This window comes from Carex rostrata, chromosome 27 (assembly GCF_964058835.1).
Source record: "Carex rostrata chromosome 27, lpCarRost1.2, whole genome shotgun sequence".
Lineage (NCBI taxonomy): Eukaryota > Viridiplantae > Streptophyta > Magnoliopsida > Poales > Cyperaceae > Carex > Carex rostrata.
The window spans coordinates 2192642-2212702 of NC_135944.1; the positions used below are offsets into that span (position 1 = coordinate 2192642).

General features: G+C 34.3%; 1 protein-coding gene and 1 long non-coding RNA gene across 5 annotated transcripts; both read right to left on the reverse strand.

Annotated features, from left to right (window-relative positions):
- Window positions 1-4248: 4248 nt before the first annotated feature.
- LOC144544739 (uncharacterized) lies at window positions 4249-8354 on the reverse strand. Of its 4 annotated transcripts, none has more exons than XR_013508325.1 (5): window positions 7356-8351; window positions 6268-7172; window positions 5884-5937; window positions 5138-5188; window positions 4249-5035 (listed from the first exon to the last, which is right to left on the reverse strand). It is a non-coding gene; the product is annotated as an uncharacterized LOC144544739 (long non-coding RNA). The 4 variants fall into 4 exon arrangements; XR_013508323.1 differs by having other exon boundaries at window positions 4249-4687; window positions 4930-5035; window positions 6268-8345; XR_013508324.1 differs by having other exon boundaries at window positions 6286-8354.
- A 1885-nt stretch (window positions 8355-10239) lies between these two features.
- Window positions 10240-16813, reverse strand: LOC144544868 (serine carboxypeptidase-like 2). The gene is made up of 14 exons (XM_078293403.1): window positions 16521-16813; window positions 16132-16277; window positions 15296-15372; window positions 13616-13738; window positions 13215-13317; window positions 12986-13020; window positions 12770-12871; window positions 12353-12433; window positions 11763-11912; window positions 11111-11182; window positions 10889-11010; window positions 10669-10782; window positions 10552-10597; window positions 10240-10399 (listed from the first exon to the last, which is right to left on the reverse strand). The coding sequence occupies exons 1-14, from the start codon at window positions 16670-16672 to the stop codon at window positions 10316-10318; spliced, it is 1407 nt and encodes a 468-aa protein (XP_078149529.1). The 5' UTR covers window positions 16673-16813; the 3' UTR covers window positions 10240-10315.
- Between the last annotated feature and the right edge of the window lie 3248 nt (window positions 16814-20061).

Here is a 20061-nt window from a genome sequence, read left to right on the forward strand (position 1 = left end):
ACAGTTGCCGGCGCAAGGAACAAGAGGGGGGGGGGGTACTATTGGCGTGGTGTAATAACAAATACACACTTACAAACTCAGAAATCAAGGTCTACACGGTCACAGCTACCTTCAAGAATTGCTATGATTCAGCGGAATTCACATTCACTGCGGTGTATGGCCCAACCTCGCAAAGGCAAAGGCAACAGTTTTATGCAGAATTAAGAGCAGCACAACCGCCAAGCAACACACCATGGGTCATCGCAGGGGATTTTAATGTCACAGCGGCACCAGAGGAGAGAAATGTAAATAGTAACACATGGAGATCGACTCTATCCTTCGCGGGTCTTATATCCGAATTGGGATTGTTAAACCTTCAATTAGGTGCTAGAAATTTCACATGGTCAAACGACCGTCAAGCACCGCACTTCGCTCGCTTAGACAGATTTCTAATCTCCGTAGATTGGAATTCAAAGTTCCCAAACTCAAAACAACAAGCACTACCAAACTCTTCATCGGATCACTGTCCGATACTCTTCACCGCCAAGACAGGATTTAAGCGAACCAGGTTCTTTAGATTTGAAAACATGTGGCTACGATTCCAATTGTTCCCGGATATAATTAAATCAGCATGGGAATCTCTACCATTGGCGACTACCCCTGAACAATTACAATTAAAGCTTAACACCTTGCAGCAACGAATTAAAGAGTGGGCAAGGGAGCAAACTGGGACAATCAAAACACAGATATCTACCTGTAGAGATTTTTTATCTTGGATAGACAAGGTCAAGGAATTGAGGACCACTACACAATTAGAGAGATGGTTAACAGCAGTAATAAAGCAAAGGCATACAAAACTGGCTGTACTAGAGGAAGATATGTGGAGGCAGCGTGCGAGAGCAAGATGGGAGATTCATGGAGATCGCAACACAAAATATTTTCATGCGCTCGCTTCTAACTCAAAGAGATCAAACACGATCTCCCAAATCGAACAGAACGGTGTCTTGTTTTCAGATCAGACTACAAAATCAAAGGTCTTTTTTGACTTTTTTGTCAAACTAATGGGAACACCATCGCAGCCAATGCCAACAGTATACTGGCATAATCTATACCCAATGGAACAAAATCTCCAACAAATCTCAGTACCCATAACACCACATGAGATACATCAAGCAATAGCGCAATGGCCAAATAACAAGAGTTCGGGGCCGGATGGCTTTTCAGGAGAGTTTTACAAATTTTTCGCATCAATGCTTGTGCCCGACCTTCATGAGGTATTTAAAAGGGTAATGGAAACAGGAGGCAGCCTCGAACCATTAAACTCCTCTTACATAGTGTTAATACCAAAAAAAGACTCACCAACCAAACCGTCAGACTTTCGGCCGATTAGCTTGCTTCACGGAGTTCAGAAAAATTTTTCAAAAATCCTTGCAAATCGACTTCAGCCGAAAATGGACCAGCTGATAATGGATGTACAAACCGGATTCCAAAAGGATCGTCAGATATCCGACAGTTACATATATGCGCAACACTTGCTTCACACTGCACGGAAGAATAATATGCAATTTGCAATGCTGAAGCTCGATATCAAAAAGGCTTTTGATACCATCAATTGGGATTTTGTTCTGAGAGTAATGGAGAAACTGGGGTTCCAACGTAATTGGATAGATTGGATCAAGAATGCAGTATTCCAGGGATCATCACAAGTGTTAATCAACGGTTTACTTGGGAAAAAAATTGTGCTCAAACGGGGGGTACGCCAAGGTGATCCGTTGTCACCTGCACTATTTATCATGGCCATGGATTTCTTTGCAAGATACTTGCAAAAGCTAACAGACCTAGGGGCAATTAGATTGCCATTCACGGGCATGAGGCCATGTTTGTTGTACGCAGATGATGCATTGCTATTCTTTAAACCAGACCCTAATCAGGCACAGGCCATCAGATTGACACTCTTAGTGTTTCGGCATGTCTCAGGACTAGCAACAAACTTGGAAAAATCAGAGCTATTAACCATGAACACTACTCAACAAAACAAAATAGCGACTGCAACAGTGCTAAATTGTAGGCTGACAGAACTGCCAGTGATATATTTAGGGATACCTTTGTCAGACAAAAGGTTGCCAAAATCAGCTTATGCGGACTTATTGCACAGACTGACCAAAAGATTGGGGGGTTGGGCGGCAAGGTTCTTATCAATTGCAGGAAGGCTAACACTACTGAATTCAATCCTATCATCTTTGCCAATACACTTCATGTCAGTTCTCAAGTTGCCGGAGTGGGTACTACTTAAAATAGACAAAATTAGGCGCAAATTTCTATGGCATGGAGTCACAGATCAAAAGAAAGGGTTAAATTTAGTAAACTGGGAAGTGGTGTGCACGCCGAAAAAATTAGGGGGTTTAGGAGTATTGGACTTAAGAGCATTCAACAAAGCAATGTTATTGAAATGGTTTTGGTGGTGGTTCAAACCGGAACAAAAACTTTGGAAGCCGCTGCTAGCGGCCACAGCAGGCCGAGTAACCTTTTTACCAGAGGCAGCAGTATTTATACAGCTCAAAAGGGATATGGAAGATTTCTTTTATGTGCATACCAAATTTGAACCAGGAAAGGGAACAACAATTTCATTATGGGACCACGATTGGGGAAAAGGAATCCTTAAAGACCAATTACCGGCTCTGTACTCATTCTCCAAGACACCAGAAATTTCACTTCAACAAGGGGCCTTGTTGAGTCAGCAGTTGACTGATTCATTTCGCCCAAACCTATCTCAACAAGCGCATCAGGAGCTACATGAGCTAAGGAACCATTTAGAACAATTACACCTAAACTATTCCGAAGTGGATGACATTAGTTGGAAGCCAACTGGTACAGGGGCATTTTCGGTACAATCTGCTTACAAGGCAATAAAAGGGGGACCAATGTTGGCATCAGAACTTGGGCATATTTGGAAGTTAAAGGCACCACCAAGAATGATCATCTTTGGATGGTTGGCAATAAGAAATCGCATTTTAACGCATGATAATTTGAGAAAGAGAGGATGCATCATAATAACAAGGTGCCCAATGTGCAAGGCTGCTGCAGAATCGGTACGGCATTTATTTCATACTTGTGTGTACACTCAGGAAGTTTACAGAAGGCTAACCTTGGCAAAACCATCACTAAATTGGCCAGCAAGACCAATTCTAAATGTTACTGACAGTGAGCAGGTCGGCTCGCTGACCGCTGAACAAAGAGCATTACTATTGATCATGCATTTCATACTTTGGAGAGAGAGGTGTGCAAGGTCGTTTGGGGAATTACAAAAAGAGCCAGAGGAATTGATTGGTGAGATTAGTCGGCAAGCAGAGTTTTACCAGTAAAAGGAAAGGCATGGGCTGCTAGGGGAAGAAAAGAAAAGAGATAAAGCATCAAAAAGGGGAACACAGTGGGAGGTACAACAGAACTGGTACCGGTTTCAAGATGGAGGCTGGAAACAATGTTTAAATGTTACACTTTGATTTTATCTTCTTGTTCTATTGGTTTCTATTTGATAATTTTCTACTCTAGATTTTTCTTAAGCTCAACTGTTTTGAGCAATCGCTTTTTATTCTTATTTCTAAATTTCCTATGTAATATGTTACAAAACTTTTGTAACCATCTTAATGAAATCAAATGTGGACTTGATCCACGTTTTTTCTCAAAAAATTCCTCATATTTTGAGGCGAATTGCAGCAGATATGGACCTCAATTAAATGACTTGTCATGGATTCGGTACAGGATACTTGGAAAGTATCACTGGTACGTTACATAATATGAAAGTTATTGAGGAGATGCATGAAATTTCCCCTACAATAAAATAGAGACATTTCAATTGTCACTATTATCAAAAAGGCATTTACTATCACCCTTTTTCAGCATGCCGTTTAGTTAATTCTGCAGCCAATAATTTATTTAATAAGCAGCTGTCCGTGTTATCGTCTATAGATAAAAGAATGTAAGTCTTTTCTTCTAGTATTATATATAGTTTCAAATATGTAAATTGTAAATTGTAGATTATCATGTCCTCTTAGAGTCTTGATCATTTGTATTACCTTATCGTTTGAGTTTAAATCTCGACCATCCAAATGGAATATTGTCTAATCAGGAACAAACTTATAATGTACTAGGCGAAAGCCTCGCGATGCTTCGGCAAATTTTTTGAAGTGGAGAGAAAAGTGTATAAAATATTTTTATATTTATAGCAAAAATAAATAAGTTTTGTAGAGATATAATAAAAACTTTACAACAAAAGTTAAATAAGTTATATAGATAGTTGGTACAGTTGTTTTGAGTGCACTCCAATTTGTTATTTATCCAGAATATATATTTCTAATTCTCCTATTTGGCAATATTTACCTCTTACAACAAAACTCTAATTGGACAAAGTGAAAAGAAGAGTTCCCTTCTGACAGGAAAAACATATATTTGTATTGTTATTTAGTCTAATAAATGAAGTATCTCATCTTCTACTTTATTACATTTGTTTGCCACTTTGCAATAAACATTACCTATAATTTTGAGCTAGTGAAACATAGAGTTCACCTATGACAGACAAAATAGATATCTGAATTGATGGACTTTAGAAACCCCGCCTCTCATTCGATCAATAGTGGGAAAAAAATATTGGAGGGTTTTTAAGCGCTCACTCAACCCTTCAGCAGCTCCACTGATACAGACAGAAGTTCGGCTAAATGATATAATGAAATGTCTTGTTAAAAAAAACAACCAACTTAATTTTTGCATCAATCCAAAGATCAAGAGGTACCAAGCCATATTTCAAGTTTTGCCATTATATTTGTAGAAGAATAATACTCGGATTAAAAAGGCTACACAGGTTTCGAGGAGGCATCTCTTTGAGCAGTTATTAGAACTTAATAACTATATGTGAAAGGGGTGAGACGAACAAATGTTGATTACAAAAATTAGTACCTCATAGTGATACATTTGCGAGTCATAGTTGTACTATCTTTATCGGCATCTGTAGAGAAACCCGCCAAAATATCTGAATTGACTTAAGTTCTTACTGAAGAAGACCCTTTTTAACATGAAACAATAAGAAATAAGAGAAACACATTTGACTCAAACATTGAAAAGTAGACATTTTAGAAAAGAGAAACTACAATTAGCATACTCCTACCATAATGAAATATGTCTCTAATAATTCAAGCCACTTGTGTTGAGAGAAAACCTGCATAACAAAATCATTGAAAAGATGAAATACATTGCAATTTGCAGGTCAAATCATGCTGATGCATTGTCAGTAGAAATATTATAATAATTAATTAGCTTCAGAAATATAAATTAAGAACCCTGGTACAGATAAAAGTCTATTATTATTAAAATATTATAATGATTAATTAGCTTCAGAAATATAAATTAAGAACCCTGGTACAGATAAAAGTCTATTATTATTAATCTTGAAAGATCTGTTGATTCCACTAATTATTACTTTGAAAATGATGTTGTGTTATGGATGCAATCAATTATTTTAAAAAAAAGTAGAGATTCCACTAAGTACAGGTTGGTTTGTGTTTTTTTTGTAAATAAAAAAAATGTGTATGTCATTTCTTCTACTAATTCTAAAAATCGTCACTTAGTACTAACAGATAGACTTCTTAAGTATAAAGACTCGTCGCTGATGAATCAATTGTTGATCAAAGAAATTTGGTTGTATCTTTTTATTGTTGACAAAAATCAATTAAGACCTAACTCAAGGGAGAATAAAGAAAAAAAAACGACAAAGAGGAGCAAAGACAATGGTATACCTTAGTGCAGACAGAGACAATAGAGAGAAATAATATACTATTGCCTATTATAACGAAAGTATGTAATGTTGTCAAACAAAATTAAAATAAGTAAATAAATAAAGCATTAAAAAAGTACTTGAAAAGCTGTAGCAGAAGCAAGGTTGAGTGGAGTAGACCCTGTTACAAATTGCTGTTGTTCAAAATAATTTAGTAACGAATAAACATATTGAATGATATAATGAGTAAATTAAGTAAAAGAAAGTTATTGATTCATAAAGTTTTATTTTAAGCTATAATCGAAAAGGTAATTGGAAAGACTATTTGATTTTGTTTAGCAACTGCAAGTATAGCAAGTTTTCCATTAATAACCGAAAACCAAATCAATTTAAAAAAAAAAAAAAAAAACTGAAACTCAATTTATTTTCATTTGGCATGCTTTAAAACAGGTAAATTGCATATCTATTATGAAATTAACAAAAGAAAGCTAAAAATTTCACAAATAGAGGAAAAATCAACTAACCTTGTTTTGTTGTCTTACTCTATGACAAAATAGAAGAATACAGTCTTCACACTGTTTCCATTGTTCTAATTGCGTTATTCACCGAATGTATTACAAAAGCACCTTCATATTTTGGAACAATTAAATTGCACAAGCACACAAAATTTTCAAATATGTAAACATAGATATTTTTGCAGAAATTAAACAAAAAAGAAGAAGCATAGATAACGTATTGAATGAACTTCAATATAGTATTTTTTTTTTTTATTCAAATTGCTTATTAAAACTAATACCAACCTTTTTTTATATTTTGAAATTAGTATTTCAGAAAATTGTCATTACATCAGGCTTTTCTCCAAATAAATCATATTCTATCATGAAAAGGGCTCTCCCTCATAACCAAATAAATCATATTCTATCGTGAAAAGGGCTCTCACTCATAACCAATAACATTCTGTCAAATTGCATTAGATTATAATCTAAACCTATTATAAGTTAATTGATAGAAAACCAATTTGTTTTCTACATTCCTTCATGGAGAGCTCTCACTCACAAACTAATTTTTAACGATTATCTTATTTAGTGCTTCAGCCCCTCCCACCTAAAATCTAATAGGAGGAATATATATAATACACAATCATCAAAATGAAAACCAAATCAATTTTAAAATAAAAAAAAAACTGAAACTCAATATCTTTTCTACATTGGTATGAATTATATTTGACATGCTTTCAAACAAGTTAATTGCATATCTATTATCAAATTAACACAACAAAAGATAAAAACATTACAAATAGAGGAAAAATCAACTAACCTTGTTCTGTTGTCTTACAGTATGACAAAAAAGAATAATACATACTTCACACTGTTTCCACTGTTCTAATTGCGTTATCCACCTAATGTACTACAAAGGCACCTTCGAATTTCTAAACAGGTAAATTACATAAGAACACAAATTTTTCAAATAGGTAAACATGGATTTTTTTTGCAGAAATTAAACAGAAAAGAAGAAGCATAGATAACTTCTGGACAAATCTAATGAAGAGAGATCACTACCAATACTTAGCAGATAATAAAATTATCTAATTAATTTGAAGATTCTAACTTACTCTCTTTATTAAATCCACAGGCCCCATAACACGCTCTCATTCCCATACATATTTAAGTTGTGCTACAACGAAACAAATTAAAATGTTGTTATTTGTCCAACTTGAGTATAACATAAATTTGACATTGTAGCTAGTGGATAAAAAATGACACCTAATACTAAGTAACATTTAATGCACAGATAAATTAAAGGTTACTGTATGGGAGTGATAATGTTGGTATGGTTGGATACTGGTACCAATTCTGTACTAACTGAACCTCAGCTTGCAACACAATACTTTAGTTTTCTAAAAAAAGAAAATGAACAGCTACAATTGTCTCCAATCTATAGCTGCAAGAGTGAATGAGGATATTATGTGTTAATAAAGTTAAGAACAGTGGAGAAAGGTAAGACTCTTAACATTTCCAAAGAAATTTTAATGAGATGAACTTTCACAATGATTGCTGGTCAACTTGGGACCAACTTCATAAAAAACAATCAGATAAATTGGGTGAGTGTGTAGTCAAGAATTAGTCAGAAGCAAGGAACACCAACCAAAATTCATGAAGTGTCAATCGAATTAGCATACCAATTTATCTGCCTAAATGGTTTCCGGAATAGTCTGAGAGGCCAATCCATCAATTTGATCACTTTAATCATTTTGAAATGATTTGGTTATTATCCACGTAATAGTGGCTGATGTGTGAAGATGAAATTTTTTTCAAATTGGCTGACAAAGAAGAGAGAAAGAAGCAAATAGTTGCCTGAATATAAAGAGATGGAGCGAAGCAAGACAGGAGAGGTCTTCAACATTGTTGACAATAGGACGGAGGAACGGTGGATAGGCCAACATGTGCGTCGTGCGAGTTCAGGCGAGGAGGCAAAACCGATAACGGAGGATAGGTAGAGATGGCAAGTCGATAAATCGACATACTAAGTGAACAGGCAAAACCAATAACGGAGGGAGGAGAAGCGGAGGAAAGCAGAGATTTTCTTTTTGGAAGAAGAAAGAAAATTCTAGAAGTCGGGAGAAACAATTTGGAGGAAAGGAAGAGTGAGTCTATGGTACTATGCATATTACGATTTGGCACCGTGCTACGGCTCTATATTTGAGTTTTCAAATTCTAATGGTCGATCCGAACCGTTCATCTTGTTCTCCATATTAATATGTGTTTGGAGATCAAATTTTACATTTTTTGAATTTTTTTTACTATTTTTGTAGATTTATTGAAAATCACTGCTTTTGGATGGTCCAGAATTTTCAGATCAAGTGATTTTCTAAATATCTAAAAAAATAGTAAAAAAATTTCAAAAAATGTAAAATTTGGTCTCCAAACACATATTAATATGGAGAACAAGATGAACGGTTCGGATCGACCGTTAGGATTTGAAAACTCAAATATAGAGCCGTAGCATGGTAACAACCCGTGATATGCATAGTACCATAGACTCACTCGGAAAGGAAAGTAGGAAAAAATTGGGAGAAAAGCGGTGCCGTATCAATTTCGCTGACAGAGGGACCCGTTTGGCTGTGTTATGTCAGTTACTGTTCACTCCCCCATCCAAAATTAATATATAAGATAGATAGGCTCCTTTATAATGAATTCCTATTTCTATGGGGCCATGTGTTATTTTTCGCCTTCGTTTCCAAGCATTGTTTTCAACAAACTTTGGGCCTTAATGTGCACCCTTTGTGACTTGGGCCTCTAACACTACTACACGAAGTGTTCATGGCCTTGATGAAAAATTTGAGGTCTAGAAAAGTACTAGAAAGAGTAGGATTTATGAGAATGGACTTATGGTCGTGTATGGTCGCGTTTTCTGTAATAGTACTAGAAAGAGTAGGATATATGATATACCATCCGTGTATCTGACCGCCTCGATTCCAGTTTTATGAGCTAAAGACACTATTGCAGAAAACGCGACCATACACGCGTGGTATATCATATATGTATGCAACCACGACATCCAAACGGTACAACCTATAAACAAAACGGCTGGAATGTTAAGCTTACTTGCGAGATTCACTGCCCATGGTTGAAAGATATCAAAAATGACGAGGTCAGGTTTCAGAGTCTCTGGAATATGCGAGAAGGTTTGTTTGGACCGTTCTAAGGCTCGAGCAAGTGCGGGAATTAAATGCCATGATAAATGCTTTGTGGTGTGCTGGTGAGCAGACAGTTCTTTTTCCAGTAGTCGTATCTCTACCAGGCTTATGCTCAAAGGATCTGTTACCGTTGAATAACGATGAAGATCGATTGTCTTTTATTGATTCGAGGATGATCAGGTTGTTGACTTGTTGTGCTCTTGGGTTAACCTCCTGGCTAGCCCTAGGCAAGGGATCACATGGCCATGGCAGCATGAGCATATATACTCAGGCTCTTCATTCTGGGATTATCCATTGATTACATACAAAGAAGAATAGAAATACGTACGTGCTATTGTTTATGTTGGTAATCAGAATAAAATAGCAGGGGTGTTGTTTGCGTGCACGAATCTTATGATAAATGGCGCTCAAACCGAGTACAATTATCTTTAACAAAAAATAGGGCCGTAGTGCGCATAATTAGCTGATAGTAGACGGTGAGGAAGGCACACCGCACATGCATCCTGCTGTTAGCACTGTAGTGTTGTTTTATTATCTAAATACATTTCATTTGATCATTTTGTTACTTTCGTGAGATGTGGTTAATTTGTATAGTAATATACTGTTTTATTATTTAACTGATTCTTAGTGTTGAGTTGGGAACTCATATATATTTATTTTATCAAAAAAATTATGAAAGATGGAGGTATGGTCATCCAACTTTCATTTAATGTCCGAGTTTCAAACTCACCACCTCTCACAAAAGATGGTTCTTAATCTCTTGAACTTATTGAACTTCACAATTGGGACACCAAAATAGTTTTCTATAAAAATAATTTATTAAAAAATAACATTTTTTTTCCGAACCAACACCAGCGAACAACCCAAGTATATTCTCACAGAGGTGTACCAGAAAGCCATCTCTCAAGCATATCTAGGCATTCCTTCGGTTTATACTCTGGAGCAGTGTGCCCAGCACCCTATGAAAAAATAAATTTGACAAAAAGGACAAACATATTCAATTGATGTGAGCTACTTTTTCCTTCTGAAATTGCATTTCAATAATCAAAGATTTATCACGTATATATTGTCTTTTCATTTTTTTCTTAATTTCAAGTTCAAACAATCTTACCTTGACAGTAGCAAATGTGAGGTTGTTTGAATACCTCCTTGTGAACCTAAAATTAGGCAATTTTGTTATGTTTAAGACCAGAATTTGTTCTAATAATCAGAAAGCAAACAATCTTACCCTGCTACTTGGCCACCAGAATACCAAGGTCTCCAATCATCTACGATCGAAAAGTTCAGGGATCGTATCCAGGCTTGTGTGCCAACAAAAGGAACCATCACGTCATGATCACCACTGCATATACACACAACTTCAGTACATTATTTTCCTGAAATACAAAAAAAAAATGTAGAGGCTCACAAGAAGAAGAAACTTCTCACAAAAAAGAACTCAATCTTACCTATAAATAAGTGCTGGGTAACCTTTACTGGTGATGTTACGATGATATGGCACTGCACTTTGGACATCATGTGTGTACGGTAACTTGTGTATGTTACATCTATGCCAATTAACAATTGTTCCCTACATGAAAAGCACTGTTTCTTATAATCTCGCACAAATTAAATGCTGTCTGTTAGACCTAAATTTGGCATGCACAAGCTAAGAGAGTAACCATATGTACCTTGCGGATACCTAGCGCATCTCTGACTGTACCATTATTTGCCCAGAACTCTGAAAGCAGGTACAAGGACGACTGGATAAAGTTATGAAAAAAAAATTAGACAGTGTTTTGAATGAGATTGATTATATAACAAAGTAACTTTTGTGAAGTAAATTTCAACTAATCCTATGCTATGCACTAGGCTATTACACGCATTTTAACTCAAATTGACCTCAACTAATCCTAATTAATGGAATTATTGTATTAAATATTTTTCAGCTTATTTGAAATATAACCTATGTCACCCTAGTTTTAAATTGACACCAAATTAGTTATATTTCCAAATTGAAACCAAATTGGTTATATTTCAAAATATGTCATAATCAACTGACACCATATTGGCCAAAACTACAATTATGGAGATATTTTATTAAATATATGCAGCTCGATTTGAATTTAACCTATTTACAACTAATCCTCTGCTATCCCCAAATTTGGTGTCAATTCATTTCAAATTGAGCAGTGACAACAATAAAACCAAGCAAAAGAAAATGGGAAATCAATGTCTCCTAATCATACCATGAAACCAGTCCCAATTCTAACGAAATATATTCATCATTCTACCTTGAGAGAAGTAAATAATGTATGAAATAAAGAGTCTCATAAGCATTACTCTGCATTCTTTAGGCAAGCCAGTGCTGTCTAAAGGAACTTCGTTATAAAACCTCAATCCAATTTTCTTGCTATGAACTTGACCCGGTCTTGGGCTATGGTATTCACATAAGGGATCCAAGATATAACCCGTATTTACATCTTTGGTGACCTGGTTGATAAACAGTCATAAAATATAAACTCACAAATTATACAATTAATGATTATTGTTTTTATAGCATCAAATTAAGGTTCAATTGGAACAACTCATTGTACTTCCTAATGAGTATGGAACATGCGAGCTTATTGGACTACCACGGGCAATTCATGAATGCATGAAAAAGATAAGTCAAAATTTGGTCCATTGTTTTCATCATGTATATTATTTTGGGTGAGGATAAGGGGTTACATTTGCAGGTGAAGCAACCACTGAATTATTTTTTTGGGTTAATAATTCCCATCAGTAATTATGCCTTAGGTGGCTTAATCCTGAATTTTCTTAAATTCACAGAAGATGAAATTTGTCCACCTTTGGACATATGAAAGTTTATATTTTGCATACAAATAAATTTAGATTATACATGTTCCAAGAGGTATTTAACTTGATCACACCTCATTCACAGCATCAAGATACTTTGCACAATGAATGTTACTCGGGCTCACATAATTCCCTGAACAGCTATTCTTGGTGGACTGCACATAAAGTTTTAAAAATTAGACTTCAAAAATCTCGCAATTAACACATTTTCTGTTGGTTAATAACAGTTCTAAGATGTACTCCATATAAAGTTTTTCTACTATATTGCGTTATTCTAGTTGTCGAAAAATTGTTAAACCAGTAGTTAGACCATTCAATTAAGTTGGCTTCATAAACTAATTGGTATTAGCTAGAATTTGTAATATAACAAATCAATGGCATAAATATGTATTATGCCATTGATTTTTTATAATATTTATAATATGCTTGACCAAAGAGACCGATCCAAAATGAACTCTTCATGTGATTTTTGTTAGTTATTTTTGCTGTACCTCATATAGTTCATCAGATATAAGTGCCATTCCGTGAAAAAATGGAATCTTGCTATTTTCATCAAAATTTGTATCAGTTACGGGGTTGCCAGCCAAATAACCCTTAAAATGACAAATAATTGAACTTTAATTAGTTCGAGAGGTTTGGTAATAGAAATCCAATAGAAAACTGTAAAAAAGTTTTCATTTGTTCCCCTATGCTTTAAATTTGCAAACCTTCAGATTAAATGGTGCCCCATGGGATTCTTTAGCTGTAATCAACAATATGACAAAACAGATTAATTAGGATCAAGCCTTCTGGCAAGGAACTGAAAATATTATGCCAGTAAGGTAATCAGTAATTTGTAATTCCTTGTGCTTGCTTTTCACGCTTGTAAGCTTACATATACTAACATCAATAAACAAAGAAATAATTAACTTGAACCAAAAAAATATCACAAGTTACCCATAGCAATCTCAAGTACTAGAACTGGTATGATCATGCCAGAATAGGAAGAGCCGCTTATATAGAGAGGATTTGACTTAAACTTTGGGTGCTCCTCAAGCCACTACATAGCAGAAGTCATGTTTTTATTTTTATAGCTTCTCTATTTTTTTCCTTTAAGCCTTTGAGAGATTTGGATCCTAAAATCAGAGACATCTTCAAATTCATGCTACTTAATTTCTCAAAACTAGAGACATCTTCAAATTTAATTGTGAACCAAACAAAATATTCAAATGAATTCATCTTTGATTTTCCAATGTATGCAACATGATAGTGTAAAAATATTATATAAGTATTTTCTAGGACACTAGATGACAAGTTTTGGATTGAAATTGCAATGTAATCAGAAAAAAGATTATAACCTTATAAAGAAAACGTAGTAGCTGACGAACACTCTCAGTGTCAGATGTCTGAAACCCCTCCATGGTACGTGAATAAGAGAATCCAGTCCCAACAGGTGAATCAACAAATATAACATTGCTCACCTATTTGTTTTATTATAACAATTCAACCTCTGTTAGTAGGGAGGAAAAAAAATAGAGGATTGCAAATAAGATACTTAAATATGGCTGCTATATGCAAATACTAGATTTGAAAGATCTAATATTTATATATAACAATTCAATCCTCAAGTAGAAGATTGTTGGATCATAATCCAATGTTGAGCATATTTGTAATATAATTAGGAATTGTATATTGTCATATATGATCGTTCTAATTAAGTGATCTAATATGGAAATAATTTATTAGACAATCTATGTATTTAATAGGATGTGGTACATAAATATATAGAACAATTTAGACAATGATCAAATCATTCAATAGACTGATTCTAAGATTTGCAATTAAGAAGAATTGTCTTACTCTATATATGTCAATTGGTCTCCAACGCACAAGACGAATCACAACTCACAGATTTTGAACAACAGTTAATTTAGACATATCTATGTGCCTTCTCTTTCTCTTCCACCATCAAAGAATAGGGAGGAGAATCTATTAGAAAATTGGAAATGATTTCTCAAGGGCTAGTCTTGTTGTCTTCGAAGGCCTATTCCATAACCATATGACATACCGGCGAGAAGAGGATCTCTTGCCATTAGAGCATTGTCACGTGCTCACGGAGACGGCTGTTGCTCTTCTTAGAGATTGGATATTCCATGGCAAATGTTATGGAACCATGTATTATGTTACTTAAGATTTATGTTTTATGAGTCGGCTTTGGCATAGGACGGTTCATAGAATTAAGGTAGGGAACTGTTTTCTCCTTCCTCAAGATGTAATTGTTTCATCTCTAAATGCGATGTAAGTGTTTGATGATCTTTAAGAGAAGGCGTAATTGTTTGACCTTTAAGATCCCCAACACAACTATCTAACACGATCAAATGCATACCCCTACATCTTATATATCATTAGTGAAGGACACTTTGTTTGTGACTTGATAGAAAAAACCAGTGCCATATATATCACGTGTTAATCCAACTTAAGTCGCTAATGAATATATCCATACACATATTTTGTTCCTACATTTGCCCAACTTGGCAAGATCATTTTCATCATGAATATGCTTCACTAAATCACTGGAGAAATCCCACGGGAGTAGGAAGTGATAAAGGTCAAGCAGATTAAACAAAAGGAGAGAGTTGGTACTTTTGAAGAAATATCACAGATCGATACCTCAACTTCCAGCCCCCAATTTTCTCTTTTATAATATGTTCTCACGCTAATTGTTTGCATGGCTACCACATAACGACTTCATAATTATCAAATTATGTTATGATCCTTGAATATTTTGGCAGTAGCATCCCCATCTTTGTTTATTAGAAATTAATTTACATGGGTCCTGGCCTAACATGATGTAACCCATCACAAGTGGGTTCAGGTTGACATGTCATAAACAGGGTAAGCCCAGTTACCTGAACCATTTTACATATTTTATTTTGCATCTGGACGGGTGAGGTTAACTCGTCACCCGTTGTCAGCAACAGGCATTAATTAGTTTTTTTATTAAAAAAAATTGAAAAAATTGAAAAAAATAAGAGAACCTGGGTCCAAGAATCAGGCTTGTAATAGAGAGAAGGTAGGCCATTTACATAATTTTGTAGGTCAAACCCAAGTGGCCCTGCACATCACATCAACACTTTGATCACATTCATTTACAAAAACGGGCAATTAACAACCACATAACAGGTATTTAAATTGAAACATTTCGTATTATATGTAATTCCTCCTATATAATGTAGTTCTTTTGGTTAGGAACCATGGGACTCAAATTTGAGTCTGATGGGTTTAACATCCATCTGATCCACTTTAAGGTCCATGAGCGTGAATATTAAAGAAGAAACACACATATATTGAACCGTTATGCACGAATCTTAAAGCGGATCGGACGGACATGAAACCCATCGAACTCAAATTAATCCCCTTTTGGTTAGGTTCATGTTATGAGGTACCGGATGTTTGATACCAACTCTTGTATGATATCGTAATGAAATCGGTGTTACTACCGATATATATATATTTTTTAAAGTATTTAAAAACAAATTAAAAAAAGCACTAGCTGTCACAATTGTGTATTGGTACTATAATCAAGAAGATTAATTGATTATAGTAAAAAACGCTAGCTGTCACAATTGTGTGTTGGTACAAGAATACATAAGCTGATAATTTACTATAGTAGGCCCGTTTTGATAATTTAGAAAATGTAAATTGTAAATTATTCAGCTGTGCTTCAATTGTAGATCAGATTTAATACAAAAATATAAGAACGCAAAAGTAATCCTTATATTTTTAATATATGGTCTCTTGCATGTTTCGCCTTGCAATTAAAAAATAAAACATGTCAAGGGAGATACAAAACCCCAACCTGGCTATTTCATACCTATCTCAAAGACCAATCCTGAGAGGGATGAGCAACCGGGCCCACCTGTCAGCCATAGAAATAGAGGATCCTCCTCTGGATTTCTCTCTGATTCAACGTAGTAGTAGAAAAATTCCACCCCTTTCTCTTCATCCACCTCCACGTAACTGTTCAAGTGTTTACCTCGAGTTTAATTCTTCAATCAAATCTTAATTAATTAGGGACCAAAAATCCAAACAAACTCTAATACAAAGATTGCACAAAGTCGGTATGACTTTCAACATTTTATTGAAAAAATTTGTTCACCAAAGAAATTCTGAAGCAAAACACTTGTATCAGCAACTTTTTTCTTTATATTTTTTTTAGGGCAATATGGGAAACAAATTAAAAGAGTTGATAAGATTGTGTACCCGGTTTCTAAAGCAAAAGGCAATGGGCCTTTGAACCCCGGGAGGTTATCGATTGGCTTCCGAGCGGAGACTAACTGCCATGGAGAAGAACACAGCAGAAACACAAGAGGAAGTAGAAAACATTTCTTGGTCGCTTGCGGTGAATAAGCCATTTCGCTTCAAGCTAGGCCTAATTAATTCATCAAACTCTTCTCTGTTTTATGGATTGCTTTCTGTTGAGGGAGCTCTCCATAGAAGGCAAACTCGGCCGAGTCGGACGGACCGGAATCGGACCAGACCGAGCCGATTTTGGACCGATTTAGGCGGAGAGCGAGTTTTAGGGTTAAAACCGAGTTGAACAATGCTGAATCGGCCGAGTCGGCCGAGTTTGCACCGATTTCAGACCGAGTCTTATGATTTAGACCGGTTCTTCCGATTATGTTTCTGATTTTGGGGATATTTCCTGAGGAAGAAGAAAGATTATTAGAAGGGGGAATTTCACGTATACCCCTCAAAAATTTCAAAATTACATATTTCATCCTCTAAAGTTTAAAATTACATATTTCCCCCTCTAAACTTCAAATACTCACAAATTTATCCATTTTATTGTTTTTTATATTAAAACTCATTCTAAATTTATAAAATATCCATTTTACCCTTTTATTAAAAGCATATAAAGCCCATCAAACTCAAAATTGAATCTGAACAATTTTTCTACCGTCCAAACTGCTTTTAAATATGCGTGGGCAAGATAAGCACAAATCTTGATGCGAACACGCATGTATATTGATGTGACGTGCACAGATCTTAATGTGATGCGCACCAATCAAATATTGCTTTAAGATCCGTGCATGCTATATCAACACGAAATTGAAGCACTATGCACAGATCTTAATGCGATGCACACGGATCAAACGGTAGAGGAATTCTTTAGATTTAAATTTGAGTTTGATGGGCTTTATATGCTTTTAATAAAGGGTAAAATGGATATTTTAAAATTTTAGAATGACTTGTAATATAAAATACAATAAAATGAGTAAATTTGTGATTTTTTGAAGTTTAGAGGGGGAAATACGTAATTTTGAAGTTTTTGAGGGATATACGTGAAATTCCTGACGCACATAGACTTTTGAACCGTGGGACCCTTGAGTCGGAAATGATGAGCTCCTTGGCGTGGGTTCCACTTGTCTGAGCTTCCGAATAGAACTTTTATTTCCATCTTTCTTCCCTCTCCATTTCGTCTGTTAATGGAAATTAACCTCCATTTTAGTGACCCTATTGTACACGACTCTCGTAGACATGATTTAAAAACCGTGTAAAAATCCGTTTTTTATTCTAGTTAGTAGTGTTTTCTATACTAGTGAACAAATTAATAAACTAAGTGTAATTAACACTGACATACTGTTCTTTAATATTTATCATTAATTAATTATACCTGTGCAACATGCAAAACGTTAAAAAAAATGATCAATCATGTATCATCATTAAATAATTAACATCACCATAACACTAAATAAAGATAAACAATCAAGAACTGCAGACACTGATTAGTAAAAAAAGAGGAGCAAATGAAACCATGCATCATTGATGCGGCACTAGCTCTCTAATTTGTTAATATTTAATATGGTAGAGAAAACACTTCATGTCAGAACTTACTTACATTCTTTTATAAATTACAAATGACAACATGATACAAATACTAGAGCATCTACATTTCTGAAACTATTAGAGTTTCTAATCTGATGTAGCAGTTTCTAATTCAGTTTCAGAAATGTGAAAGAGTTTCTTATTTAGAAATTATACAGTAAAGTTTCTTATTAAGAAACTGTTTATAAACTCTATACTGGCCAAATGATCGGCTGAAATTATTTCTCATTTTTAATTTGTTTCTGACGTAGATTAATAGAAATTCTAAAATTAATTTCAGAGATGTGAGAGTTAAAAATTTTAGAGACTTTAATTTTTAAAAATTAGTTAACAGTTTTTCGAAACTCATTTAAGTTGTTGTGATGTAGTAAATGAATTGTATAACTCAAAATTAAACATAATACAAATACTAAGTACATGAATTGCACAACCCAAAATTAATGACTCTAGAAATCTAAATATTTAGGCCCTGTTTGGATGACCATGGAATCATGGGAATTAACAGGATTTTCATCCCACTTGTTCCTATTTTATTTCCTATCTCTGTTCTCATATCAATACAAATTGTTAAATTAATGACTCTAGAAATCTAAACATTTAGGTCCTGTTCGGCTGCACAGTGGGAATGAGAATAGGAACGGGAATAGAAAAAGTTTGAACTGAAATTTACTGTTCACGTGGGAAAAAAAAAAATTCAGTCTGAGTGAATTTTTTTTTTCCCACGTGAACAGTATTTTCGGAATTACATCTGAACAGGCCCTTAGGCCCTGTTTGAATGACCATAAGAATTAACAGGATTTTCATCCCACTTGTTCCTATTTTATTTTCTATCTTTGTTTCCATATCAATACAAATTGTTAGTAAAAAAATCAATTCAGACACCTATTTATTTTTCCCAAGTCCCGCTCTCCTCTATCATGCGTCCTTTCATCTCCCTTTCTTTTTTTTTCTTTTTTTTTTTAATTTTGAGAAAGCTAACTGCCAACATTACGTGTAAATTTGAATATCTGTATAAGTACTCTTTTACTTAAATTCTGCTTGTGGGACTATAAGATCTGAATGACCGGATTCTAAAGTTTTCTTCTTCTTCTTTTTTCTTTTTTTTTTCTTTTTTTTTCTTTTTTTTTTGTACATATTATGCAGTGCTCCAACAATCTATGATGTTTTGTATCGTTTTCAAAATGATGTTACTTTATTTAGAATGCACTGCGTCATAATTATATTTTTAATTTTTTAATTTAACTAATTAATTTCTCCTTATTAATAATGTTAAGATGTGTCCAAATATAATTATATTTTGAATTTTATTATTGGACCAAATAAAGTTAAATAAATTTGATAGTTTCGAATTTTAGCAGGTATTTTTTTTATTAATTGATGGACGAAGCTACTGAAAAAACATGGTTTTTATGAAATCAACATAAAAAATACTGACAATCAATTCCTGTTAGCAAATTTTATATATCGAATTAGAATTAGAGTTTAAGAACTGAAAATTAAAAAAAAAAAATTAGATGTAACTATGATCCAAACTATAAAAAAAAAAAAGTTACTCAAATAATTAGTGTGCACGTAATTAGGGGTGTTCATCGGTTCGGTTCGGTTGAAACCGAACCGAACTTGGCAAACCAAAGTAATAATTCAATTTTAAAAATAGAACCGAACCGAACCGAAGTTTTATTTGTTTCTTCGGTTCAAACCGAAATATATTAATTTTTTTATTTAAAACAATTGATTTATAATAAACCGAAATATATTAAGAAATAAACTAAGATATTTAGAAATAAATCAAGTATTTAAAGCAATTGATTAAGAAATAAACCAGAGTGGTTCTGATCAAATTCATATTATATGAAAGTTCGGTCGGTTCGGTTATTTCGGTTTTGAAAATTTTCAAACCGAACCGAAGTTATAA